The sequence below is a fragment of the Phyllostomus hastatus genome, unplaced genomic scaffold (genome assembly GCF_019186645.2).
Source record: "Phyllostomus hastatus isolate PE091 unplaced genomic scaffold, TTU_PhHast_1.1 phas_scaffold_12, whole genome shotgun sequence".
NCBI classification, from domain to species: Eukaryota; Metazoa; Chordata; class Mammalia; order Chiroptera; family Phyllostomidae; genus Phyllostomus; species Phyllostomus hastatus.
The window spans coordinates 14347348-14374552 of NW_025334007.1; the positions used below are offsets into that span (position 1 = coordinate 14347348).

Below are 27205 nucleotides of genomic sequence, written 5' to 3' on the forward strand. Positions count from 1 at the left end.
TTCTGTGCAACTGCTAGACTGTTTTCAAAAGCGGCTGCAACATTTTACATTCCCACCAGCAGTATATGGGGGCTTCAATTTCTCCACATCCTTAACACTTGTTATTGTCTGTCTGTTTTATTATTATAACCACCCTAGTGGACATAAAGTTGTATCTCACTGTGGCTTTGATTTGAATTTCCTTGATGACTTAGGATGTTGAGCATCTTTTCATGTGCTTACTGACCATTTCTATATCATCTCTGGAGAAATGTTTATTCAGACCCCTTGCCCATTTTTAAGTCAGGTTATTTGTCTCTTTTTTTTTTAAAGATTTTATTTATTTATTTATTTAGAGAGGGAAGGGAGGGAGAAAGAGAGAGAGAGAGAGAGAGAGACATCAATGTGCAGTTGCTGGAGGTCATGGCCTGCAACCCAGGCATGTACCCTGTTTGGGAATCGAACCTGCGATACTTTGGTTCTCAGCCCGCGCTCAATCCACTGAGCTACGCCAGCCAGGGCTATTTGTCTCTTAAGTGTTCTTCGCATATTCTAGATACAAGTTTCTTATTAGATATATAATTTGCACTATTGACATTTTGGACTGGGTAATTCTTGTGGCGGGGACTGTCCTGTGCACCGTAGGATGTTCAGTAGCCTCCTTGGCTTCTACCTACTAGATGTTAATAGTACAAATCTCCCAACAGCCAATTGTGACACTAAAAAAGCTTCCAGACATCGCCAAACATCCTCTGGGGGCACAGGCAGAATAGCCCCTATTGAGAACCACTGATTTACAGACATCCAGTGATATTTCTCTCCCCTCCAGCCTATTCCCTCCCTTCCCTTATGGCAGCCATTAATTCTTATTTTTGGAGGGGGGTTACCTTTCCATTTTCAAAATATAAGTAAACCTGCCCTGGCTGGTGTAGCTCAGTGGATTGAGCGCGGGCTGCGAACCAAAGTGTCGCAGGTTCGATTCCCAGTCAGGGCACATGCCTGGGTTGCAGGCCACAGCCCCCAGCAACCACACATTGATGTGTTTCTCTCTCTCTCTCTCTTTCTCCTTCCCTTCCTTCTTTAAAAATAAATAAATAAAATCTTTAAAAAATATATAAGTAAACCTGTATGTTTATTTGTGACCTCCCTCTCCATCTTCAATCAGTGGTAGCATACTCTGCACATTTTTTGTGTGTTTTTTTTTATTTAACACTATATGCTAGAGATCACTCTATGGAAGGATATACAGATACTCTATTTTTTTAAAAAAGATTTTACTGATTTATTTTTACAGAGAGAGGAAGGGAAGGAAAAAGAGAGGGAGAGAAACATCAGTGTGTGGTTGCCCCTCACAGGCCCCTAACTGGGGATCTGGCCCATGACCCAGGCAGGTGCCCTGACAGGGAATTGAACTGGCAGCACTTTGCTTCACAGTCCAGCACTCAATCCACTGAGCTACACCAGCCAGGGGTAGAGGTACTCTTTACTCCTTTTATAGCTTGCAGCTGAGACCATAATGAACCATAGCTTCCCAGCCAGATGTTCCTCTTCAGTCTTATGCTCAGAAGACTTAATACTAATGAACAGTTCCTTACAAGGCTTTAATATAAACATATTTTTCTAACAAATGGCTGAAATAGCTGCATAGGCAAATCATGTGTTTTCTCTTTTACAGTAATACTTTGGGATAGGAAGTGATTTTACCAGTAGGTGCCACTGTTTCTTAACTTTGGCAACATTCTTTGCTGACTGTCCTTTACTGGTTGTGTGTGTACCCACACACACATGTGTGGATATGTGTTTCCTTTTTAACAAATATGTGTTTCCTTTTGGAGACACTGTTTCCTCTCGCTTTTTGTACTAATCCCTCCACTTCAATACGCGGGGATCTTCCACATGCTTGTCCTGCTGTCTGCATCATTCTTCATTTAACCCGTCTAGTACTGATGAATTTTTAGGTTGTACCCATTGTTTTGCTCTTTTAAATCATGCTGGAAATTAATACCCATATATATATATATATATGTCCTGGTACCCACACATACATACGTCTATGGGATGAATTCCTAGGAGGGCAATTGCTAAGGCAGAGGATATGTGTGTTTTACATTTTGAAAGCTTCTACACTCATAAGTGAGATGAGAACAATAAAACCTAATTGCTACCGAACATCTTTACAGCCTGCAATCAGTTTGTTGGAGAAAAATAGCCTTAAGAGCCAGCATTTGTGACGATGGTGAGAAGGCTTATTAAAGAAAAAGACCAAGGCAATGGAATCAGCAGGCAGCAAACACCAGGAAGCCTGGGGAATCACTTAAACTTGAGCAAGTAACAATGACTTACAGTGGTAATGGCCATACTGGTCCCTCTCGCTAAAAAAAAAAAGTCAATAATTTGGAAACCAGGAGCCTCCTTTAGGTGTATTTGCTATTGAAGTCTGTTTCATTGGTATGGTGGAGGAAAAATCATTTTTCCTATATTCTTTTAAGTTCTTGGCTGAGATCCCTCCCTGTAATCAAAGACAGATTTACAGAAGAAAAACAAAGTTTAGTAGCATGTATACCTCCTATGTACATGGGAGAGACCCAGGAAAACGGTATAACTCCTTGAAATGGCCCAAGGTATATGACCTTAAATACCATCTCTAGCTAAAGGCAAAGAGGTTGTTGGGAGTGATGGGAAAAGAGGAAAACAAGGGTAAGGTTGTCATGCAGATTTAAGTCCTCCTCCTTCTCCTTTGATAAGAGTTTCTAGAGATTTACAGTCACTGCCTCTCCTTGGTACAGAGAGGGAGACACCCTTACAAATAGACATTTCTCTTATAAATGTAAATGTCTCTTACAAAAGGATAACTTGTACTCAATTTCCAGAGCTTTTGTGTCTGCTGTTTCTTAAAAGTAGGCAGCTTAAACTAACTCTTATGTCAAAGAGACATATTTGGGGGTGTTAAATTCTGATCCCCTTCATGGGCCATTGTGACCCACCTTTGGTGTGCATGTTTAGTCTGTGGGTGCTTATGAAATCATTTGAGACACTGGCATCCAGGACAGATATCTCAGAGGAGGTGTCTCTTATACACATAGAAGGAGAAATAGATTTTCCTTTAAGAATGAAGCTCAACTCTTTCTGAGTCTTGAGAGTACGAGGAGAGTGCGAGTAAAATGTATTTTATTGCGTCATTTTCGCGGCTTCATCCACAAGGTGAAATAGAAGGCTTTTGGGACTTTGCAGAAATTGAGGGTTCTACAGCAAGTTTGATTTTTTTGGCTTGCTTCAAATTAGCTCTACCTGCCTTCTAGATAATGCTTACCAGGGACAAAGCTGTAGCTGACTTGCATTCTGATTCTTTATCAATCACATGGCTGCTGCTGATACCCTTGACCTTGAATTTGGCTTTACACCTCTCCAGTTCAAGTAGAGGATAGTTCATAGTATTGTGGACTGTATTTCAGAATATCTTTGGCTTTTGAGACATATAGGAAAATAATCTCAATCTAATGTTTAGGTATGTGGATATGCTTAATTTTTAGCATTTCTTTTGTTTATTGAAAACAGTAACTTTATTTTATTTATTTTTTTTTCAAGGATTTTATTTATTTATTTTCAGAGAGGGAAGGGAGAGAGAAAAAGAGAGAGAGAGAAACATCCATGTGCGGTTGCTGGGGGTCATGGCCTGCAACCCAGGCATGTACCCTGACTGAGAATCGAACCTGCGACACTTGGGTTCGCAGCCCGAGCTCAATCCACTGAGCTACGCCAGCCAGGGCAGAAAACAGTAACTTTAAAAATATGAATACATAAGATATAACATCCTGAAAACAGAACCCATGTTCCACTTTCAGACACATCAACACACACATGTACACATGGATGGTGGTATTGGTAAAGAAAAGTGAGAAATTCAAAGTATTTTAAGGAGATGCAAATGGAAATTTGAGATTGTGGTATTTGATATTGTTTCATCTTTAGTTATTTATCATACATATGACTTCTTTTACACCTTTTTGATCCAGGGATTTTCAAAGTCAGAATTAATTTTACATCTGACACAACAGATTTGTGAAATAGTCACAAATGATTAAAACTCAACTCAGGCGAAGGGTAATTTGTGTTATTCATTAAGCATAATTAATGCATTACATTTTCCTACCTTTAGTTGAAGCCCTGTTTGAAATATTGTCTTTTTCCATGTTATTTTTCAACAGCTTCACACGGAAAGCAAATTAACAAGCATTCAGAAAAAAACTCTACAGCTACGTAGAGTAACATTTTTAGGCAACTTTTATTCCTTTGAAGACTGCTTTGCATTTAGAACATTGTAGTAAACATCTCCCAACTCAAAAACGACCTTACAGAAATCATTTGGAGCTTAGTTTGGGCTAAGAAACTTTCCCCATAAAGGCAGCTACCAAGAAGACAGCTATACTTTGCGTAAAATTGCCTTTTATGGACCAGTCTGGGATCCTAACAGTCACTTAATTCTGTCTCTGTGGGTATGATAGGTTCAGAGTTGATATCAGGCTGTTGGCTATAGTAACTGCTCTCTATCTGGAGAAAGACAAAATCTTCCAGTCATGATGTTCACTGTCTAATGGCTAGGGTATCTTTTCCACCAGACTCCCCCCCCCCGCCCCCCCGCCCCCCCCGCCCTTACCCAAGTCTATTTTTTGAAAAGTAACAGCAAGGCTAGGAGTAAGCCCTGTTAGTGAATCACAGAGTAGTCCATGATTTTAACAACAAATAAACGACTAAATGAGTACTTCAAAGCTAATGTGTTTTAAAGCTTTTATACCTTGAGCTCAACAGGAAATGCCTTAGGAATAGATATTTCAAGCCCTTGAAAGATTTCCTTTTTGCAGTAGAAATAACAGGATGCTAGTGGAAAGAGATTATTAGAAAGAAAAAAGCCAGTGTGCATTTGGAGCTCGTCCACTTAAGTGCAGTTCTAAACATAATGTATTATAACCCTGGCTGATGTGGCTCGGTGGACTGAGTGCTGGCCTGAAAACCAAAGGGCTGCCAGTTCAATTCCTAGCCAGGGCACGTGCCTGGGTGGGCTAGGTCCCCAGTGGGGGGGGACATGAGAGGCAACCACACATTGATGTTTCTCTCCCTCTTTCTCCCTCCCTCCCCCCTCTCTAAAAATACATAAAAATCTTTAAAAAAAACATAGTGTATTACAAATGAGCTGCTGTACAAATGAGCTGCCGCCACCCCTGCAGTTTAGCTGGAGGCACAAAACATAGACTGGTGAAACACAACTAAATATATGGGAATAAATGGGCAGTACGTGAGTACACCTTCGTTAACACTACCAGCATGGTCAACTAGAACTTTCTGCTGTGGCGGTGTGTTCTGTACCTGTGCCGTCCAGCATGGTGATCACTAGCCATATAGGGCTATGGAGCACTTGAAATGTAGCTAGCTTGGCTGAAGAACCGGATTTTTAATTTTATTTAATTTTAGGGAATTTAAATGCCAATCACCACTTGATATGGTGGCCGGGATATTGCACCTGATATGAATGCCAAGGTAGACCTTCGTTTAGGCTGGCAACCAAGCACTCTCATGATCTGAAGCCGGTGTGCCCTCTTTATTCATCATAGCTGGCTTTACACCCCAAATGGAGTGCGAATGTTCCCTGAACTGCCTTGCACTTGGCTATCATGTGTTTATTTGGGGTGTTTTCTCTCCTTTTGAATGCCCAGGCTCCCCTTCCCTACAACTTCCCTTCAAGGCTCTTCCTACAAATCCCAGTTGAAATACTATCTCTTCCTGGCTGGCGTAGCTCAGTGGATTGAGTGCGGGCTGCGAACCAAAGTGTCGCAGGTTCGATTCCCAGCCAGGGTACACGCCTGGGTTGCAGGCCACGGCCCCCAGCAACCGCACATTGATGTTTCTCTCTCTCTCTCTTTCTCCCTTCCTTCCCTCTCTAAAAATAAATAAATAAAATCTTAAAAAAAAAAAAAGAAATACTATCTCTTACATTCAGTCTTTCCTGGCCTGATCCCAGACTTACTGACTTAGGATCTGAGAGGCATGGACACGGGTATCTCTAAGGCATCTTTTTAAAAAAACATTTTTAAAAAAGATTTTATTTATTTATGTTTAGACAGAGGGGAAGGGAAAGAGAAAGAAAGGGAGAAAACATCAATGTGTGGTTGCCTCTAGCACGCCCCGCACTGGGGACTTGGCCCATAACCCAGGCATGTGCCCTGACTGGGAATCGAACCAGTGACCCCTTGGTTCACAGGCCGGCACTCAATCCACTGAACCACACCAGCCAGAGCTCTAAGGCATCTTGTATAATGCTTTGCCTATAGTGGGTGCTGTGTATGTGTATGTTGGAGTTGAAAGAGATCACTTATATTTACTCTGCAAGTGGCTGATTGAGATTAGAATATAGGCTGCAATGGGAAGCTAGCATGACCTAGATATTAGAATTCAACAAAGCACATGCAATAAAAAGTAAAACCCCAAACTGTAATGTAGGTTATTACTAAAGATGTAAAAACCTTAAATAAACTATTAGAGTGCCTAATTTAAAAGCATTAAGGATTAATCAATCGTGACTGGATAGTGTGTCTGAGCAATTAAATTGATCAAACAGAAGGAAGAACCCTCATATTGCCACAGATGCTCAATAGGCAGTCTACAGTATCTACACCTTGGTGCTCACACTCTCATAACAAACTAAGAAGGAAAGGGCACTTCATTTTTTTTTAGATTTTATTTATTTATTTTTACAGAGAGGGAAAGGGAGGAAGAAAGAGAGGGAGAGAAACATCAATGTGTGGTTGCTGCTCATGCATCCCTCACTGGGGACCTGGCCCGCAACCCAGGTATGTGCCCTGACTGGGAATCGAACCAGTGACCCTTTGGTTCGCAGGCCAGCACTCAATCCACTGAGCCACACCAGCCAGGGCGAAAGGGCACTTCTTTTATTTGAATTTTTTATTTATTGATTTTAGAGAGAGAGGGGAGGGGTAGGGAAGGGGGGAGAGAGAGAGAGACAGAGAATGCGGGGAGGGAGAGAGAGAGAGAGAGACATTGATTTGCTGGCCACTTATTGATGCATTTCATTCATTGTGATTGTTTCTTGTATGTGCCCTGACTGGAGATGAAACCCACAACCTTGGTGCATCACGATGATGCTCTAACCAACTGAGCTTCCCGACAAGGGCTGAAAGGGGCATTTCTTAAATGAGACAAAGAACATCTTTTACAAACCAGTATCTGACAGTGTCTAATGGTAAACTCAGTGGGGAAATAGTAGGAGGTTCCTATTAAAACCAGAAATGAAAAAAAGATATGCATTACTGTGACTAATAAAGTTGTTAAAATGAGACTGGCTAATGCAGTCTGGGGAGCGAAGCTGTCGTTCTCCTGCCTGTTTGTAGAAATAAGAATCAATACAACCTTTTGGAAAATCAGTTAGGTGGTCTGTTTTACAAACCATAAAAATATTCATACCCTCTGACGCAGACATTTACTTCCCAGAAGTTCTCCTAGGGAAATTTGATTTGTTGACAGAGATACGAACAGGTACTCATTATGACATTATTTAGGAAAATCAGAAATGGCAATAATCTAAATGCCCCACAGTGGGGAAATAGTTAAGACTATTATGGGGTATCCCTACAGTGGAATATAATTAGTGATTAGAAATGTTTAAGGCTTTTGATGCCATGAGAATACGTGTGTGTTGAATTAGAATGATCCATATTGTATTTAAACATTCCCTTGCTGTGTATAAAAATCTCCTTTGTTTCTAGGTGGAAGAGTTAGAAGTCAGTTTTCTTTTTCTTTTTTTTTTTTTCCGGTTAAATGCTTCTCCCACACTCCTTCTCCACCCTCCCCTCCCCAGCTGGACTCAGCATGGGGAACTTGAAGAGAAGCTGTTTCTCACATGCCCAGTGTCCTGGCAGCACAGGATGCCCGAGCTGGGAAGGGACTGAGTCTTCCCATCCCTTTTATTTTCTACATCACATACCAAAACCAAGGCCATCCCCTTGGTGGTGGAGCAGAACTGAGTGTTAGTCCTGTATTCCTTCTACTCCATGAGAAGGTCAGGGAATCAAAAAGCACAGTGCATGCTGGGAGATGACTTTAAAGACAAGTGCCTGTTCTTTGAAGTCTGTTTCTCACTAGCTATTGACTGGAGTTGAGTGAGTACTAAGTAGTCAGGGAGGGAGAGCAAAGACAGGGTTATTCTGGTGGAAGAATGGGGTGAGGAAGTTGGTTTGGCGCATCAGAATTCTTTCCATGTCTCTGACACCACCTTTGTAGTGTTGGTCAAGATCGTGGAAGTATTTTGGACTTTTTTTTTTAAATCTACAAAATTAGATGCATCAGACTAAGGTTACTTTCAAATCTATTAAACTATGAAGGTCAGTACTTTACAAGGTGAGGCATGCTTAAGAATTTCTTTATTAGCAATAATTGGATATCACTGCCAGATCATTATAATTGGAAAGGCTTAAACAGAGATGTTGGGGACTCCAGGTAGAATAGGACCCCTCCCAGGTGCTCTTTTCTTGGTGAGCGGAATGATATCTTTTTGCTTTTTCATTCACTGGGATATCTTCTTCACTAACTCCTGGAATTCTTCAAAACTGACTTCCCCGTCTCCATTCTTGTCCAGTTCTTTAAACAGGTCCTCTAGGGTGTTTGGACCCTGGTGTTAGACAAAAAAGGATGGGGTGGGGAGAGGAGAGAAAGTGAATCAGTTGTGTACTGCTGACATATTCTCTGAAATTAGAGACATTGTGTCTGCCTTCCAAGAAGGCGGCTGAGCTTTCGGTCACGTGCTGCTGACAGTTAGACGCGGAAAAACCAGCGTTAGCTCTAATATTGCTCCATGTCACGGAACGGGTTACCATTTTTATTTTCTATAACATACGTTTATTAGTTTGATATTGATAACATGTACTTTAATATAACTGGTTTTCTAGTAATCCTAAGTATTTTCCTTTATGCCTCTAAATCCATTCTTTTGAAGAGTCCAAGGGCTTCACTGGACTTCTGAGGGACCCACAGCCCACAAACAGTTGGGGACCCCTGCCTCAAGGTTTCCTGGGAGCTGGTTCTGTGTCTGCCTCCAGAGCTGGGCAGCATATGATTGAGACAGCACACCTATGCATGGCTTGCTGCTGGCTGGTACTGTGCCAAGGGCTTTTGTTCGGTAGCTTGTGCAATCCTCCCGACTACCCTGTGGGGGAGACCCACTTTACAGATGAGGAAACTGAGAGTCTGAGACAGCTGCTGACTTACTCTAGGGCTCACAGCTGATAAGCAGAGGACTTGGGGCCCAAATATGGACTGTAGAGCCCAACCCCTTAGCTAGCAACTACCCTAGCTTTTGCCAAACCCTGGGCTGCAGCCCACCTCTATGCTAGGCAGGATGCCTTTGGATTGGTGGTTCTCACACTGTGGCACACATCAGAATCACCAGGTGGGCTTGCTGACCTTAGTAAATACAGTCTAAGGTTCCCACTCCCAGTATTTCCAGTTCACCTGGCCTGGGGTGCAGCCCGAGAATCTGTATTCTGTTCCCAGGCAATGTTGACGTTGCTGGCCCAAGCCCCACCATGCTCGGAGAGCCACCGCTAGAGATGGATGTCCCATCAGCTCATGCGCAGCTTGACTCCCTGTGACTATGGATATTCCCGCAGTGTCTTAAGCAGAGTTAATGTTTGTCTCTGCCAGAAAACCCAAATCCTAGAGACGTTACAGCTCTGACTTTCAGGTAGGAATCCATAGCAAAATAGTACTTAGGAAACCTCTTGAAATAACAGTGTGGTTTACACGTCAGCTCCCCCCCCAATTTTTTTTAACTGTGGTAAAAAACACATAACATAACATTAAGCATCTTAACCATTTTTTAAGTATACAGTTCGGTAGTGTTAACTCTGTCCACACTGTAGTGCAACAGATCTCTATATCAAGATATGTTCTAACCCTTAATGTTCCTACAAAAACATGTGGCACTTTGCTATGATCTCAAGAACAAACTGTAGGTTAGTTGTTCAGTACCTGTTTAATAATTACCGAATGCTCGTTTCCTGAAGTCTTGACTAGATTCTAAAGCATACAAGGGGATGATGTAAACAGTGTAGCTTGGAAAACCTCAGTAATCCTTGTGGAAATATAATCAGGCGCATGACTTGGTAAGTAGATTTTTCAAAACGTACCATTAGTATTCCTACCCCTATCCAAATTATCAAAGTCATATGTGCTTTTTATAGCAAATACATACGATATAGAAAGATTGAGAAAATTCTACCAGTCTTACTTTTTAAAGCAACTTTTTAGATTGCCTAGGTTCTCTTGTCAGATTATTCTTTTTTCTTTCTTTTATTATTACATTCCTTTATATTATTTTGGCTCCTTTTGGAAACAACTAAGTATATATTTTTTTAGCATTTATTTTTTTTCTCCAAAACCTTTCTTTTAACTTTTAATTAAAAAGTCTCTTTTTTTCTGCTAATGTCTTTAACTGTATTTTTTGCCTTTAACTGTTTTGTAAAGTTTTTTTTTATATTTTAACCATAAGAAAACAAGAAGTTATTGGATTATAAGGTCATTGAATTCAGCTGTTTTTCTTTTTTCTACCAAAATAGAAACTGTCTCAACAACTCAAACCAGAAACCTTTTCACATGTCATATTGGCAGCATAGACGTTTTTGGTTAAAACCTGGAAAGTGAATGCTTTCTTCTGCAGTTATAACTAATAAGTGACCAAGTTTGATGTACCAACTGTAGCCCTTCCATTGTGAAGATTGCTTCCAACTGTTGGCTGGAAGTGTTTTTGTGTGTGTGTGTGTTTTTTTAACAGACTGCCAAGTAAGTGTTGGTTTTATTGAGAGATACTACCTATAATGATGGAGCACATCCAAAGTCAACTAGTATTAATTTACTGGCCTCTGTTTTCCTAAAGCTTGGCACGGACAGGCTGAATCCAGGCTGAAGTTCTTTGTGTCTTTGTGTGGTGACCTGTGCATCTTCCAAGCCTACCTTGGTACAAGTGCCATCCCTGCTTCCATTCAGTATGGCCAGTCTGTGCTAAGGCTCTGGGGGAAAGGAGGCTGGGTCCCTGCTTTCTAGGAGCTTGCCGAATGAAGTGCGGTCTGCCACCAGGGCTGGAAAGCACACACTAAGTGCTTTCCCTCAAGTAACAGCTGTGCCTTGGCTGCTGCACGCTCTACCCCAGACTGAGCTCTGATCAGCATCACCGACCCCTAGCCTCTTCCTGGGTCCTTTCCTCTTGCCTCCCCTCCCCTCCCAGGCCTGCTTCAGGGGGCTCTGCAGTCATGCACTCACTTTTAGTAGAGTGGGGAATTCATTCTGAATCAGCAGCCTCAGCTCCTCCTTCGACAGCTGGTTTGGATCACCTTCTTTGGCTGCGTATTTTTCAAAGAGGCTCTTCAGATCTTTAGAAGACATTTTTGCACTTCTTTTGGTGTTCTGTAAGTTGAAAAAGAGATGAACTTAACAAAAAGCTGGAGTGCTTTTTAGACCGATGATTGCCTCCAGGAGTTCAGTGCTGTGGGGCCGTTTCCTCAGCACAGGTGGGGAATGGTAAAGGAAACGCTGGGGACCAGGACGGGGTTGGGGCAGTAAAAGAGGGGAAGGAGGAGAAGAGAGGGAGTGGGAACCGTGGGAACCGCACCAGTGACTGCAAACATGTTTTAAAAATAATCTTAGCATGTTAAATGCCTGTCCTTAGAGTACATCTATTAGGAGATAGTCCTGAAACCAAAACACTTTAAATAGTAATTATGATATTCTTCACTTTTTCCGTACCTGCTCTGCATTCTGTAGGCTGGGCTGTTGAAGAAATCTGACCACAGCTTCTAGTTTCTAAGTTACAGGTAATACCTTAGATTGCACAAACCCACCTCCTCTCTAGACCATTATCTTTCACAGCATTCGGAAAGCAAGCAGAGAGAGCTCCAGGTAGTACTAAAAGCACACTTACCTGGTCAGCAAACAGCAAGGCAGCTGGGAGAATAAACTAGGAGTATGGAGAGCTGAGCAGATCATGCGACTTTTATAGTCTGCACAGATGGACACACCACCCCGATGATGAAATTTTCCTTTCGTTTGCCATTTAAAGGTAATTATTAATGGTTTTTGAAATCCAACCTTAAGACCGCATGAACCTCCTAATTAAGGGTGTTGTAAAACTGGCCAACCGGTACAGACTTGTTGAAGCACCTGACCCGTACAGTGGGTTCCTAGGTTAAGAGGAACTGCCCAAGAGAAATTCCCCAGGTAAGGATAATCTCCTTGAACTACTTTAGCCACCAGGAGGCAGTAACCTGTCTACAAGGGAAAGTTTCAGCCTAGTGAGAAAACACAGACCGTGACTAAAACATATTTATATCCGTGAGATGGGGGAAGCTGCATGAATCTATGCACCACATCTCAAATGGCCTGTTAGGCAATTTAAAATGTCCAGGGACAGTGGAGACAGGCTTCCCAGTGTTATACTTAAAAAAAAAAGATTTTACTTATTTATGTATTTTTAGAGAGGGAAGGGAGGGAGAGAGAGAGAGAGAAACATCAATGTGCGGTTGCTGGGGGCCATGGCCTGCAATCCAGGCATGTGCCCTGACTGGGAATCGAACCTGCGATGCTTTGGTTCGCAGCCCACGCTCAATCCACTGAGCTACGCCAGCCAGGGCCCAGGGTTATACTTTTGACAGGTAGATCAAGTAAGGTAGGTGCTTTTCACGATCTTATTAATATTTTCCCACCAATATTGATTCATAAATGCTGTCACTTTTTCAGTGGGTCAATACTCTAGTGCATGTATAGTAGTTACAAGTGGAAACTTCAGTCTCTGGTAGGACTGGGTTGTTATTTGGTCTGAACCAGAGCTTTCTCTTTTGTCAAACCAGTAATTATTAGATTTCCAATCTTGTTTTTTTTTTTTAACTTCTGAAACCAATTGTTGGGCTTCTCTAGCCAATTCTTCTAAATTGTCAGCTGTGGGAATATCCCTTTGGACCATGAGAGGGGTTTGACTGCTGCTGATGCCTCCGAGGGCAGCATTCCTTGCAGAAGTGTCGGCAAGGTGATTTCCTTTAGCTTCTAGAGAGTCAAGTTTAGAATGCCCTGGGATCTTAAATATAGCTAAAGCGTCAAGTAAAAGTATAGGCATCTCATAATTCCTGAACACGAGGGCCATTTTCAGTTTTATTTCCATTGGAAGTAAGAAAGCCACATTATTGCCATACCTTTCCAAAGTCATGAACTGCTCCAGAAGCCTATGGACTCCAGTAGAAATGCTGGCACTTCTGCCCTTGGCTGAATTGCAGGCCTGAGTAAAAGCATGCAATTCGGCCTGCTGGGCTGAAGTAGCCAAAGGTAAAAATGCCTCAGTGACTTCAACTGCATAATCGTTACAGCATTTTCTATGTTTATTTCTAAAATATGAACCGCCTGTAAACTGTGAGAAAACAGCTTAACCCAGAGGAGTTTTCTGCAAACCATGACACGGACTCAGGAGGTAATCTGCAGGTGCCTAGCAATTGTGAGGGGCCTCACTGGTCTCCGAAGGGAGAAGAGTGGCCGGATTAAGGTTATTCCAGTGCAGAAGAGTTGTGTGAAGAGCAGTTAGCAGCAGGATTTCATGGGAAGTAAGGGGACTAACCAAAAGCTGCTGGGTATGACGAGGATTCGGGAGGGCTTCTACTGCATGGGGCACAAAGACGGTTAGAGGGGACCCTGCAACCATGTCCTCAGTGGCTGCAATGGCTCTCAGACAAAGGGGATATGCAGGGCCCAGTTGCTGACTGTAGCATCCTAGGGGTGTATGGTGGTCCCCATGTTTTTTGGGTGAGTATCCCAAGGGCATTCCCTTTCTTTTCATATACCAAAAGGAAAAGGAGGATCTGGTATTCGGGATGCCCAAGAGCAGGTGGGTTTATTAAAATCCTCTTTAAGGCTTTAAAGCAGGGGTGTCTCACCTGTGGCCCATGGGCTGCATGCAGCCAGGATGGCTGTAAATACAGCCCAACACAAAGCCGTAAATTTACATAAAACATTATGCGAGTGTTTTTTGTGATTACATGTCACTGTGTATTTAGTGTGTGGCCCAAGACAACTCTTCTTCTTCCAGTGTAGTGCAGAGATGCCAAAAGGTCGGATACCCCTGCTAAAGGCTGTGTTCTCCCATTCTTCCTATAAAATTAGGCCAGGACTGTCATTTTTTAGTAAAACACATGGAAGTTTTGTCCTAAGGGAGATTCATTATCAATTTGGAGAAAAGTTTCTCCAAGCATCATGATCCAAACCGATTAAGAGGGAGGATTGGAAAAAGCCCCTGTGGTTCCTTGGAGCCCCATCGGTGAGGATTAGGAGGACCTTGGAAGGCTGGTTGGAAGACTGATTACAAGGCTGAGGGCACCTGAAGCATTTAAACTTGTGATGGTCCCTTTTCCAACGTCCTGGCTCTTTGCAAAAATGGCAGACACTTGGAATCCTTTTGTTTTGTATAGGGGCTTTCATTTGCCAAGGCTGAAAGTTAAAAATCATGGCAGTCACTTCTAGGTGGCCCAGCTAAGGTACAACCAAGCAGATTTAATGAGATTAACGAAGTCTACGGTGGACATGGTCTCCCATTCCATCCTGGTCCTCTTAACTAAAACAGAAAGGTCTTGGTTCAACCCATTAACAAACAATGAAGTTAAAGGTTACCTAAGTAGAATCAACATCTGAAGGAAGGCCAGAATTTTCCTTTAAAACGACCTTTAGTCGATTATAATGGTCATGAACAAACTCATTAGACTTGTGAATAAGTCTGAATTTTGCTACAACCAACAGGCCTTGGGAAAGCCTTAGGAATTGCTCCGTGTTCTCTAGTGAGTTCTCTAGTTTCTTACCTCAAAGTTAGAGGCTTGTTTTTCTAAATATCTTTCAGGATGTTCCCATTGGGCAATTCTCATCCAATGTTGAGCCTAGCCTTCACCAACTATCATGAATTAGCTGATATAAACCAGAAAGTCCAGGATAATAGATCTGAATAACAATACCAAATTCCTAAGCAGACTTGTGAGGATCTTCAGTTACCTTAGGAGAAACTCTTAACTCTAGGGAACATATGAAACTTGAGGTTTGTTAGGACCCACGGAGTGCTTAACTTTAAATTGTCCTGAAAGTTGAGGAGGAAGGAGTTGGAAAGAATTCAGGGAAAGATGGCACCAGAGGTGAACTGGGGGTGTAGAAGCCGGTAGTGAGGGCAACATGGTATCAGATATGAAGCTTGCAATAAAGGAATTAGAGAAAAAGAGCTTGAGAATGCTGGAGAAGAAGCCTATGGTAAAGTATTCATAGAATAGGGTACCCAGAGATAGATCCTGAGACAGTGGGGTTGACGGGAAGGGCAAGACAGCAGTGTAGATAAAGAACACGTGGGAAGCCATTTGCATCTCTTGAAAAGTTCGGTAACTTCTGTTAATTCTAAAACCCTGTTTTGCAAAAAGGCAACTTCAGAATCTTGGTCCTGTTTGGAAGCCTCAAAATATTCGAAATAGGCATTCCCTTCAACTTTGGCAATTTTAGTGCTGTTACGGTCCAGTTCAGTTTTAAGAAAATGAAGTTTGGGAATCTCAGAAGTTCTCCACAGTGGCCACCGATTTTCTGAATTACTGTTGGTCAGACCTGTCCATTTAATTAAATATGTGCATGAAAAGTGTTAAAGGCCCTGGAGGAGAGATGGTTTTAAAATATTCAATAACCGAGATGCCATTTTTCAGAGACTTTTCTCTACAGCAAGGGGCCCAAAGCAGTCTACAACAGCTCAAGCCACCTGCAGGGTGGAAATTGGCCATCCTTGCTCTAGAAGGGTCTGATCATAGAAGGATCGGGCTTCTATGGCTTAAAAACCCCATTCTAGCCCTGGCTGGCGTAGCTCAGTGGATTGAGCGTGGGCTGTGAACCAAACCATCACAGGTTCGATTCCCAGTCAGCGTACATGCCTGGGTTGCAGGCCACGGCCCCCAGCAACCGCACATTGATGTTTCTCTCTCTCTATCTTCCTCCCTTCCCTCTCTAAAAATAAATAAATGAAATCTTAAAAAAAAGTTTGGGGAAAAAAATACCCGTTCTAGGAAACAACCTGCTCTCTGAAGAGCCTGGCTGTATTTGGGCTGAGCGGCACTTTTTCAGTGAGACAGTCCTGTCTGATACTCAACCAGAAGCTCACTAATTCCAAAGGGAATTGAGCAAAAGCCAGCTAGTCTCCAAAGATAACCTGCTCCGGAAGACATCACGCTGCTGGGCCAAATCGAGTACTCACAGACAAACAATAATAGACAGACAAGCAAGGCCTTTGAACAAACCAAAAACACTCCAAACAGTTTTCGAATGAAGCCAAAACGAAAAAAGCGGAAGCTGGATTCCAGACGCGAGCATTTAGCCCGAGGGCTTTTCAACTTTTTAATTTGTTGTTCCCATATCTGCTTTTTATTTATTACCCTTTTCCTCACCAAATATATTTTGTTAATCATTCTAGAAACTTGGGAACACACTTGACTTACCTTTATTCAATTGGAAATGCTTCAAACTTTTGGAACTGCCAGGATTTGAAATTGGAGACTAAATTTATTTCTTTTGGAAAGAGTTACCTGAAAGAACTAGGACATTTCCAGGGGACATTGATCTAATCCTGATTGCAACTCACAAGTAGGGGCTTCAGATCAACTTTAAAAGCACTTACATCTTTTAAACACTCGTGGACTTCGCTTATATAATTTTCTCTGACCCTTTATTATATTACCTAGAAATTGAGGATTGAACTATTGGACTGTGTTACTCTGATGCTTTTTAGTTCTAAAATTCTAGGGACTTACTTACCATGGAGAACGAATGTGAAATCTTGTAGAGTTCCTTAAAAGTTTCCTGCCAATCCTGAGTGTTTATCATTCCGTGCATCTTTGCAATCTTGTGTATGTTATTCTTGCTTTCACTGCAGATTATTTGACTTTGGTATGCAACAGTATTGACTACAGATTAATGCCCTTCTTTGAGTAAAGCTAGGCATTTTGTTTTAGTTGTAAAATTTTACAGAAAATTATTCTGCTATTTTATAGTAATAACTATAAAGGACACATGGACAAAAACAAGGGAGGGTGGAAGTGGGAGGGAGGTGGGAATGGCTGGGGTCGAGGGAGGGGTGGGGGTAAATGCAGACAATTGTAATTGAACAACAATAAAATTCAAGAGTATTTAATAAAAAATAAAAAGAAAAATATTCTGATTTTAATAATGAATTTTAATCAAGATTTTAGAGAGTTTTTGGTGTTTTTTTTATATTTATGCTTTGTTTGACCTGAGAGGAAGTAGGCTTTTGTTGAACGTTCATAACAAGAAATATCCTTTTCCTCTAAGAGTTTTTTTAAAATTTAAATCTACAGAAACGTTGCAAAACTAGTCAATGAACACCACTCCACCTTTCACCTAGATTTACTAATCGCTAACATTTCCACATTTGCTTTCTCTTTCTATGGATGGGCACCCCCAATCCTGAGCCATCTGAGAATTAGCTACGGGCATCCCAACAGTTCCCCACGAAAGTGCCTCAGCATCCCCTAAGGACAAGGACATTGTCCTACCAACCACAGTGCCATGTTCGCAACCCATCTTCAAATCCCCCAATCGATGAAATAGCATCTTATATCATCTGTTCTCTCAAATGAGCACTTGTGAGCTAAAACCAACATGGCAGCTGTTATATTTCTTGAATTTATATTGAATCAATGATTCTAATAACTATATATGGGCATAAGAACTATGATATGTAACTGTATGATTTTAATAACTATTTTTATATGACAGCTAACATATGTTATATATAAAACACATGGCATAATGACGTGCGCACGTATAAAATTAACTCTAAGAAAAACGTTTGGAAGGGTATTGGTTAACAGTGTTTTAGGCCACAAAGCTCTCATTTCAAGGGAAGACCTCTAATTAAAACAGGCCCAATGCTGCTTGTTGTCAGAACTTAGGCTTGTAGTAAACACCAGGGAACCTGGAAAACAACCCGCGGGTATTCTTTAATTTTCAGTTGCTCCCCTCTGCCAGTCACTTCTCTTGTCTCTTGTTTTTCCCTCCACCTGTAGACTCAGGTGTGACGGTAAAGCTGCAGTGGGAAACACAAAATCCACCAATAGATACTGTCATGAAACATTAACTAAAAATACATGGAGACGGGTGATAAATACAGGGTGTGTTCAAAAGAGTGAGTTTTGAAACCAGAGGAGGGGAAAAAATGACAGGCGCAAGATTGGTAATGGAAAAATGGAGAGGCAAAGGTTATTTAACACCTCACTGTTCAGTTGCCTGATCTTTGGACAGTCTTAAGTTTTTCTAGGAAAGGCAAGAGTAACTTATTTTAGAAGCTCTGGGCCCCACAGGCCTCCATAGGTATGCTATTCAACACCAAGTCCACAGCAGGCAGTGCCTGGAGAATCAGCTTCGGCAAAAGGGTACACAGTCAGTATCTAGGCCCTGAAAAACCAATGGGTGTGAAATGCTACTCATGGATTCCTGTTGTCCTTGATCCTGAGGTTTAGGAGAGACACTGACTATAGTGCAGCTGCCCCTAAAAGGGGGCATCCTTTCCCTTGCCTGCCTTCCCTGTGCCCTGTGGCAGAGCTTGCCTTCTTTTTCATGTTCAGCCTGTGCTGCCCTGGGGTTGAGTTCCCAGAAGCCTCTTCACCAACAGCCCACCCTTACTAGAGGCTGATTTTTACTATGGATTATGTACTGCCCTAATACTGACCTATTAGCCTGTATATGTATATAGTGAGATTGTAGGGAGGGGAGCAGAGGGGCCATTGGCAATGGCCTTGTTTGGCTGAGATAGAAACCCCAGGTTAGAATACGTGGGGGTGTTGGGTACTGGAAATATGAGAGGGAACACTTTGTAAAGTATATGATTGTCTAACCACTATATTGTACATCTGAAACTACTATAAAATCATCTCGAATGTAAATTGTAATTACAAATAAATAAATCATAAAAAGATAAATTGAAAAAAAAAAAAAAGAACAACGCGTGGGGAGGGCATAGCTAGACAGTTCCTGAATGAGGTGTGGAACCTGAGTGCCACGTTAGAGCTGACGTTCGATTTGCAGCCACAGGAGCCAGCTGCTGCAGCTGGCAGTGCGACACAGTATTACTTAATATCATGTGCATATCAGATTGGTTTATACTTGACACTCAAGTTCATTATCTTCAGACAATCAAAATGAGGACCAGTCTTCAATGAACAGAGGAAACTAATGGACAGTAAGAAAGGCATGATTTGGGGAATCTTTGTAAAGGAGTATGCTATACAGTGGGAGAAAAATCACCGTGTGTTGCCTGAGAGACTGGAAATGGTCTGCTCGGTGTAGGCTCCGCCAGTGCCCCCAAATGAAATGTCCCAAGGCGAGGGGTGTGAGGGAAGCCGGCCTTGACAGGGCCCCGTCAGAAGGCTTGTGCTCCCTCCCTCACTGCCATTCAGGAATTTCATCTTTGATAAGAGAACCTGACTTCCCTAGACTTTGTTGTTTAAGATGCCTGGCACTCGTGAAGTCTTGAACCCATTACACTTTTATTATGGGCTGCAGAAACTTTGGTAAAGGTTAATTAGTTCATACTTATGCTTGTGTGGTACTTTCACATCTCTGAAAGCTTTATCACCACCCATATTCGTTACTTATTGATCCTTTTTTTTTTCTTATGCTATATAACTTGGCTCCAAGGAAGGACATATCTGTAGTGGGGTCAGGACAACGGCCAGTGTTTACTTAGGCAGGCTGAGGCAATTCTTTTGCAATGCAAGAGGCATTTTTTTTTCTTAGATCCAAGATCTCGGGGATTTTAGAAATGCTGGTATTCAAACTAAAGCATATTTGAGGTTCTTTTCTTTCACCACCTGAATAATGATAAAAGATACGTTTTAGCCCTGGCTGGCGTAGCTCAGTGGATTGAGCGCGGGCTGGGAACCAAAGTGTCCCAGGTTCGATTCCCAGCCAGGGTACATGCCTGGGTTGCAGGCCACGGCCCCCAGCAACCGCACATTGATGTTTCTCTCTCTCTCTGTCTATCTCCCTCCCTTCCCTCTCTAAAAATAAATAAATAAAATCTTAAAAAAAAAGATACGTTTTGAAACTATGATATTCTCCTGTCTTTCAGGATTTTTGTGGAAGGAATGCCAGAAACAAAGATGTTTTCCCTAATTTTGTTGCTCAGTCAGGTTGCTAATAACCCACGAGGCCGTCATGTTGTCATCTTTAGAGCTTGTAGAATTGCCTGGTAACTCTGCAAGGCAGCTGGTTGGGCCAGGCTTGGCCAGAGATGCAGTGTTTCTCTATTTTTTTGGACCTTCCCTTTCTTGAGTGTTTGGATTTCACCAGCTTGTGCCTTGCTCGGATGTTCTTTGACTGACTGCTGATGGGCAACCCCAGACGAGGCCTCCTAAGCCAGGCCCGAGAGAGTGGCCAACTCCCCCGTCAGTTCTCGCTCTGCTTTTCTCTGTTCACTGATGTTCAGGGCATTATTAGAGTTGGCAAGTTACCTCTACCTGCTTCCCCATTTTTTCTCTAACATTTTCTTTGCCTTCTCCACTGGTTTCCATCCTAGTATGTTTTAATCGGAGGGTCTCTATGGCTGTTACACCCTAGGATTTCTCTCTGTGCTATCATTTCAGGAGAAGGTTGTATTTATTGCTTCTGCAAACAGCAGGTATCTTGTGAACTAATACTCTAGTGGAAGGTACACATAATACATTTCACTATTTAGGCCTTACATTTGTATTTTTATTAAAATAATACTATGTACAAAATTTAAAAAGCCTACAGTTCCATAAGGTCTTTAATGAAAAAATTCAGTAATCCGCACATCCTCTCTGCCACCCTTAACTTTTCCAGCTGTTTCCTCCGATGCTTACCTCATTGTTTCTAAATAATATCCTCATATTGCTCTGACAGGAATTTCCAGACTTTCCCTTAGGTTGGACGAGGGTTTCATGTCCTTGAGTAAGCCCTGGGTCCACTGCATTTTCCTTCTCTCCCCTGCCCCACTTTAACTTTGGAAATATTTTCTGGTCTTGAGGTCTTTGTCAAGTTCATCCCACGTAAGCAGTAAGTCAGGCTTCCTGAATCATTTGACTTATTCCCAATGGCACCTGTTAGAACATTTCTTGAATACTAAATGTGCCAATAACCGAACAAGCTACGTGAAAAGACTCTGTCTGGGTAGACGGACCTGACACAGTGAGTAAGAGCAGCCTGAAAAATCACAGTAAACTATAAGAAGAAACCAGGGGGAGCTTATCACTGGGGTCTTCCTAGCTCGTTCACATTTTCTCAGATATAATTGGAAATTGAGGCTGCGGATAAACTGAAGACTTCTTACAAGTTTGTGGCAGGTAGTCCAGTCTTATCTGCCCCTTTCTAGAAAATACATAAGGGGCTGGGCATTTGCAAACTGGAAGCGAATGCCCTCTGTCACCTCACTGCAGTAATGCTTAATCTAGGCATAATTAATCAACCAGAAAAGATAGGAAAGAGATGCCAAGGCCAAGAGCACTTCAGAACTGAGCACTTCATTCAGCAAGGGGTGTAATCAAGTTTTTCCCCCCACCCCTTCTCCTCCGTGACTTTTAGAGCATAATTGGGGCACAGTGCTCGGAAAATTCTTCTGGGGCATTGATAAGATCAGATAAGTTCTTGGAAAAATTTTATCTCAGGCAATTTCATTTGCCGAGACATCTTATAGAGCAATATATAGCAATTAGGGTATGGTGGGGGGGGTGGACGGAAAGAAAGGTTTTTATGAGAGAGAAGCCTGAACAATTCCATTAGAACAAGTTAACTTACCCAACTGCAGTCTGTTCGAACAACATAAAATATAGATGAAACAAAACCATGGGATCGTAGTGAACAGAACTGAGAAAACAGCAATGACTAATGAGAACAGGCTTTTCATAAAACACGTGTTTCTGAATTTTTGTGAAGTAATCATAAAAATAAATCTGACGTGATCTGGGCTGAGTTCGTTCGCTCCTTTGCTCATGCGTTCGTTTAGTGCATGGCCTGTCACGGTTCCATATATGCAAGGGGCTGGGAACACAACGGGAAGGAAAAGCAGCATGCCCAGCTCTCAGAGATTTACAGTGTAGCACACAGAGCAGTCCACAGACCCAAACTGATATCTGTGCAGCGACGGGTCTGGCACAGAGAGAGGACCCTGACTAGACTATGGCACCTGGGTATATCAGCACCTGTAAAAGCTCCTATTGGATAGTAGAGCTAACATCTCAAGGTCGAGGATGGTATGATTTAGGAAAAGGGGCAAGGGGGTGGGAGAAGATGTTCTGGGCAGAGGACACAGCACGTGCCAGGTTCCCATGGCAGGAGGACCTGAAAGAAGGCCGTGGAGACCAGAGCTCAGGGTGTGAGGAGAAAGTGATGGGGAGTGAGGCTGGAGGGATAGACTGGCCTCATACCATGCAGTCAAGGATTTCAAGGAGGGGAGACGCAACTACTCTGCCTGTGGCACGCAGGGTGGACTTGGGCCCTGCGATTGCACAGCGGCCAGGCAGCAAGCTCTAGCTGTAGCCTGGGGGAGGGGCTGTGGCTTGGGTGGTGGTCAGAGCCGTGGATGAGTGCAACAGTCTGGAGTGGGGAGATTGATAGGACTTGACGGATGAGATATGAGGGATGGGGAACAGGGAGACATCCAGGGCTGCACCTAGGTGTCTGACATATATAGAATGTACCAGAATGGATGACATTACCTTTTTTTTTTTTTGTAAGAACTTCTGATGGTTTTCTACAAATAAATACTTTTGGTATACTTTTCCACAAAGATTGACAGATTTGCTTATGGCAAATCTTGAGGGAATGAAGTGGGCAGTGGGAGAGGGTGGTTATTACGGGAGGGACATGAATACCAAAGTAGAATATCAAAGTAGAAGGCCCCAGACAGCCAGAACTTCAAGTGTGAACATTGCCCAGAACTGACAGGTTGAGTAATGAAGTGAGGGAGGTCATAAAGACACCCCTCATACATTTTTTACAAGTGATTTAAATGAAAGATGAGAAACAGACACGAAAGGGAAACATACTGTGAGGCCTCTATAAAGTATGCATGTATTTGAATGAGAAAACTGAAAGGAATATCAGATTTTATTGTTTAGGGAAGATCCTTACCCAATGATCATTCCTCTAGAAGTAAAGGTTGAAATTTGGGAACTTACGTTTGTACCGGATGACAAAACCACACTTGTTTTGTTTTCTAAGGTGATTGATATGCCGGAGCACAACCCTGGCAATTTGGGAGGAACAATGAGGCTGGGAATAAGAAGAACTGTTTTCAAAACGGAAAATTCAATATTAAGTAAGTTTCTCCGACCGTTTGTTTTACGAGACATCGGGTGTCGTTTGCCTTGCCCCTTCCCCCCCTCCTGCTTCTCTTCCAGAAGACTTCCTCTCACCTGTCTGCCCCTAACCTGGTTGCTCCTTCTCCTTCCCAATTCCTGTCTCTGGAAGGGTTGGTAAAACACATGTGGGTGCCCCTTCTCATTTGATCTCCACAATACCCTGTCCAGTGGGCTGTTTTGTGATTTATACATGCTCCTGGACATGACCTTCCACTGGGAGAGCCCTGATTCCAACTCGGTTTGGTTCTTTCAAATCCACTCTTCTCTCCACTGCATTGAAGCCTGCTCCCTGTTTAACTGTTTCATGTCTAACTGGTTTTAGACGCTAATTTAGGAACTTCTTGACGATGAGGACGTTATGTCTCAGAAGTCTGTTTCTCTGTCCCCTCAGTAGCTCCAGCATTGGGAGAGGAAAATCTGATGTCATCATTGCCGATCTCTTGATCTGGTATTTGCTGATCTTCCACTCCTGATAGGATTACTCTAGTTTCTATGGAATTTTGCCCATAGATCAACGTATTTTATGACAATAGCTTAGTGTAAAAAAAAAAACCCAAAGCGGTTAATTCAATATAATAAATATATCTTGAGAACCTACTGTGTGCCTCATGCACTGGGCTGGATTCTGCAGGCATAGTAGTGACCAGGACAGATACCAGCCCTACCCTCCCCGGGGCCTCAAAACAAGTGGAAAGAGTGGGCCGAAAGGGGTCACGTGACATGGTGAAGGGCGTGTCGGCAGAGGAGGGAGCCGTATCTGGGCTGTCCAGTGTCCTTCCTGTGAAGTTTTAAGAAGACCTGAGAAAAATGCCCTTTTAACTCAAGGAAGAATCATATCAGAAATATGAGTTTCTCCTTTAAGGATAATAAATAGCTTTTAAAGAACATAAAGCTTCCTAGCAAGAATGAAATTGAAAAAGGAAAAGTTTTGAAGTGTACGCCTTCCCCCACTTTCTTCTGGATAAGAAACCATTGTTCCCTAAGTGACTTTTTTTCTTTAAGAACAGAATTTTTTCTCTTTGTGGCTTTCAGATGTTTTCAAATAGTTTGAAACTTTGTCCAAATGATTGCCTCAGTGACCAAAAATAGTTGGAAATTTAATGTTTTCAGATTGCATCTGCTGTGCCCTGGCCGGGTAGCTCAGTTCATTAGAGCGCCGTCCTGATATGCCAACATAGTGAGTTCGATCCCCAGCCAGGGCACATACAAGAAGCCACCAATGAATGCATCAATAAGTAGAACAACAAATCGATATTCCTCTCTCTCTCTCCCCCTCCCTGCCCCCTTCCTCTCATTTTTCTTTCAAATCAATATAAATAAATAAGTAAATAAATAAATAAATGTGCATCTGCTGTAAAGGATTCAGCAACAAGTGAAATAAGCCAGGCAGTGAAAGACAAATACCATACCATACCATATGATCTCACCTTCAACAGGAACCTAAACAACAAAACAAAGAAACAAGCAAAATATAACCAAAGACACTGAAATAGAGGACAGGCTGACAGTGACCAGAGGGGAGAGAAGAGGGAATTTCAGGGGAGAATGGAAAGGGTTTACAGGAACAAATTTAAAGGACACATGGACAAAAACTAGGGGAGGGTGGTAATGGGAGGGAAGTAGGGAGGGATGGGTGGGTGGGTGGGCTGGAATGGGAGTAAAAGGGAGAAAACTGTACTTGAACAATGATTAAAATAAAATAAAAAAAGATTCAGTAACAATTGTATTAAGCTTTTAAAACAAAGTGTGTATTTGCCTTGGCCAGGTAGTTCAGGTGTTTAGAACATTGTCCCAGTACACCAAAGCTGTGGGTTCGATCCCCAGTCAGGGCATTTAGAAGAAACAACCAATGAATGCATTAATTACTGGAACAACAAGTCAGTGTGTGTTTGTCTCTCTCTGTCTCTCTCTCTCCCCCTTACCTTCCCCTCTCTCTTTAAAATCAATCAATACAAAAAATGTAAAAAGCACATATGTTGAAGATTTTTACATTTTTATCTGTCTTGATGGAAATAAGACTAATTTAGGATTTGTTTTCTTATAGGAAATAATAAAACTAATACTGATGATTTTCATGAATTTTTTTAAAGATTTTATTTATTTATTTTTAGAGAGGGAAGAGAGAGAGAAAGAGAGAGAGAGAGAGAGAAAGAAACATCAATGTGCGGTTGCTGGGGGCCGTGGCCTACAACACTGGGAATCGAACCTGCGATGCTTTGGTTTGCAGCCCGCGCTTAATCCACTGAGCTACGCCAGCCAGGGCTGATTTTCATGAATTTTAAACACAACCCCAAAGCTTGTTGCCTAGTATCTTTTGCCTGCCTGGAAAAACTTTGCAATAGCTTTATTGAGATTCAATTTATATACCATACAATTCATCTGTTAGAGGTGCACAATTTACTGGTTTTTACTGATTTCACAGACTTGTGCAGCTATCAGCATGGTCCATGGTTGAACATCTTTGTCACCTCCAGATGAAGCCCCATTCCCTTCAGCTGTCACCACCACCTGTGCAGCCCTAAGCAACCATTCATCTACTGTCTCTAAAGTTGCCTGTTCTGGACATTTCATATAAATGGAACCACATGATATGTGGCGTTTGTTTGGCTGCTTTCATTTCGCATAACATTTCCAAAGTTCATCCACATTGTGGCATGTATCAGTACTTCGTTCCCTTTTATGTCTGAATGATATTCCATCATACGGACATATCACATTTGGTTTACCCATTTGTCAGTTGTTTGACATCTGGGTTGTTTCCAGGCCTGCCTTAAGTTCAAATTCTGCTTCACAGTGTGCAAAGGCATGAGTATATGAACCCGCGGGCCCCAGCAGGCGTGAAGTTTTGCCTTCCCACCTGTGTGAGGGCCCCCAGAAAGGTTGTATCAGGGATACGAGATAAGCTTAGGACCACTGTGCTTGGCTCGATTGACCGTCATGGAAATATGACATATATATGACACATATCATATATATGTGATATACATGCTATAGTGATTTGTGTTTTTTTTTCCTAGTTGCCATATTTCTTTTGTAGGAGTTTATCTTTTTCCCCAAGCCAGTACATTTCTTTTGTAGGATTTGTTTTTCTCTAGTCAGCCCATTTATTTTGCAGACTTTTCTCCTACTCAGCACATTTCTGCGAGAATGGTAGAAACAAAATACATTTGGCCACATTGCCTGTGACAATAACGTATTGTTTTGATGAAAAGCATTTTGATGCTATTCATTCTTTATTTATATTTGATTTATAGGCCAGGGATTACAATGCTCTAGATTAAATGGGAAAACAGGACAGTAAAGGGGCTTTTTTTTTTAGAGAGAGAGAGCATACTTTGAAATATGACCAAAGCCTAAAGATATTGATAGACACGGTGGCTGGGTTACTGGAGTGATTCTAATTTTTATATTCATCAAGGACAATTCCTCTTTTCTCCTTAGTCACCTGTTCATTCCTTAAAGGTTATGAAAACTGTAAATTCGAGTTTTCTTCTTTTTTAACCACTTTATTGAGGAAAGGTTGACAAACAAAAAGCGGTACATATTTAACATGTACAACTTGATGAGCTGGATTTGAGTTTTCTGAAGTGGGGGTATAGGAGGAACCTGATTTGGATAAAAGTCCTGCTAGTCATCATTGGTTCTATTTATAGAAAATGTGTTCCCAGAGGCTCACTCCCATCCTGTGTGTGTGTGTGTGTGTGTGTGTGTGTGTGTGTGTGTGAGGTGTCTTGGTCTACAAAGGCTTTTTCTCAAAAAAGGACTAATGATCGTATATG

General features: G+C 42.1%; 2 protein-coding genes across 3 annotated transcripts in view; one reads left to right on the forward strand and one right to left on the reverse strand.

Annotated features, from left to right (window-relative positions):
* CTPS2 (CTP synthase 2) overlaps nucleotides 1-27205 on the forward strand; it is a 99775-nt gene that overhangs the window by 37819 nt on the left and 34751 nt on the right. For both annotated transcript variants that reach the window (XM_045856130.1, XM_045856131.1), the window contains exon 14: nucleotides 23287-23383. In XM_045856130.1, the coding sequence (XP_045712086.1) occupies nucleotides 23287-23383 (97 nt within the window). The remainder of the gene's footprint in view (nucleotides 1-23286; nucleotides 23384-27205) is intronic.
* Nucleotides 8392-12116, reverse strand: S100G (S100 calcium binding protein G). Its single transcript, XM_045856132.1, has 3 exons — nucleotides 11960-12116; nucleotides 11302-11445; nucleotides 8392-8656 (listed from the first exon to the last, which is right to left on the reverse strand). The coding sequence occupies exons 2-3, from the start codon at nucleotides 11422-11424 to the stop codon at nucleotides 8552-8554; spliced, it is 228 nt and encodes a 75-aa protein (XP_045712088.1). The 5' UTR covers nucleotides 11425-11445; nucleotides 11960-12116; the 3' UTR covers nucleotides 8392-8551.

Excerpts from the sequence above, each read along its gene's own strand:
- S100G (XM_045856132.1), bottom strand. The coding sequence starts at position 11,424 with ATGTCTTCTAAAGATCTGAAGAGCCTCTTTGAAAAATACGCAGCCAAA. Across the intron at positions 8,657-11,301 it reads AATTCCCCACTCTACTAAAA|GGTCCAAACACCCTAGAGGA; the intron begins GTGAGTGCATGA and ends GTCTAACACCAG.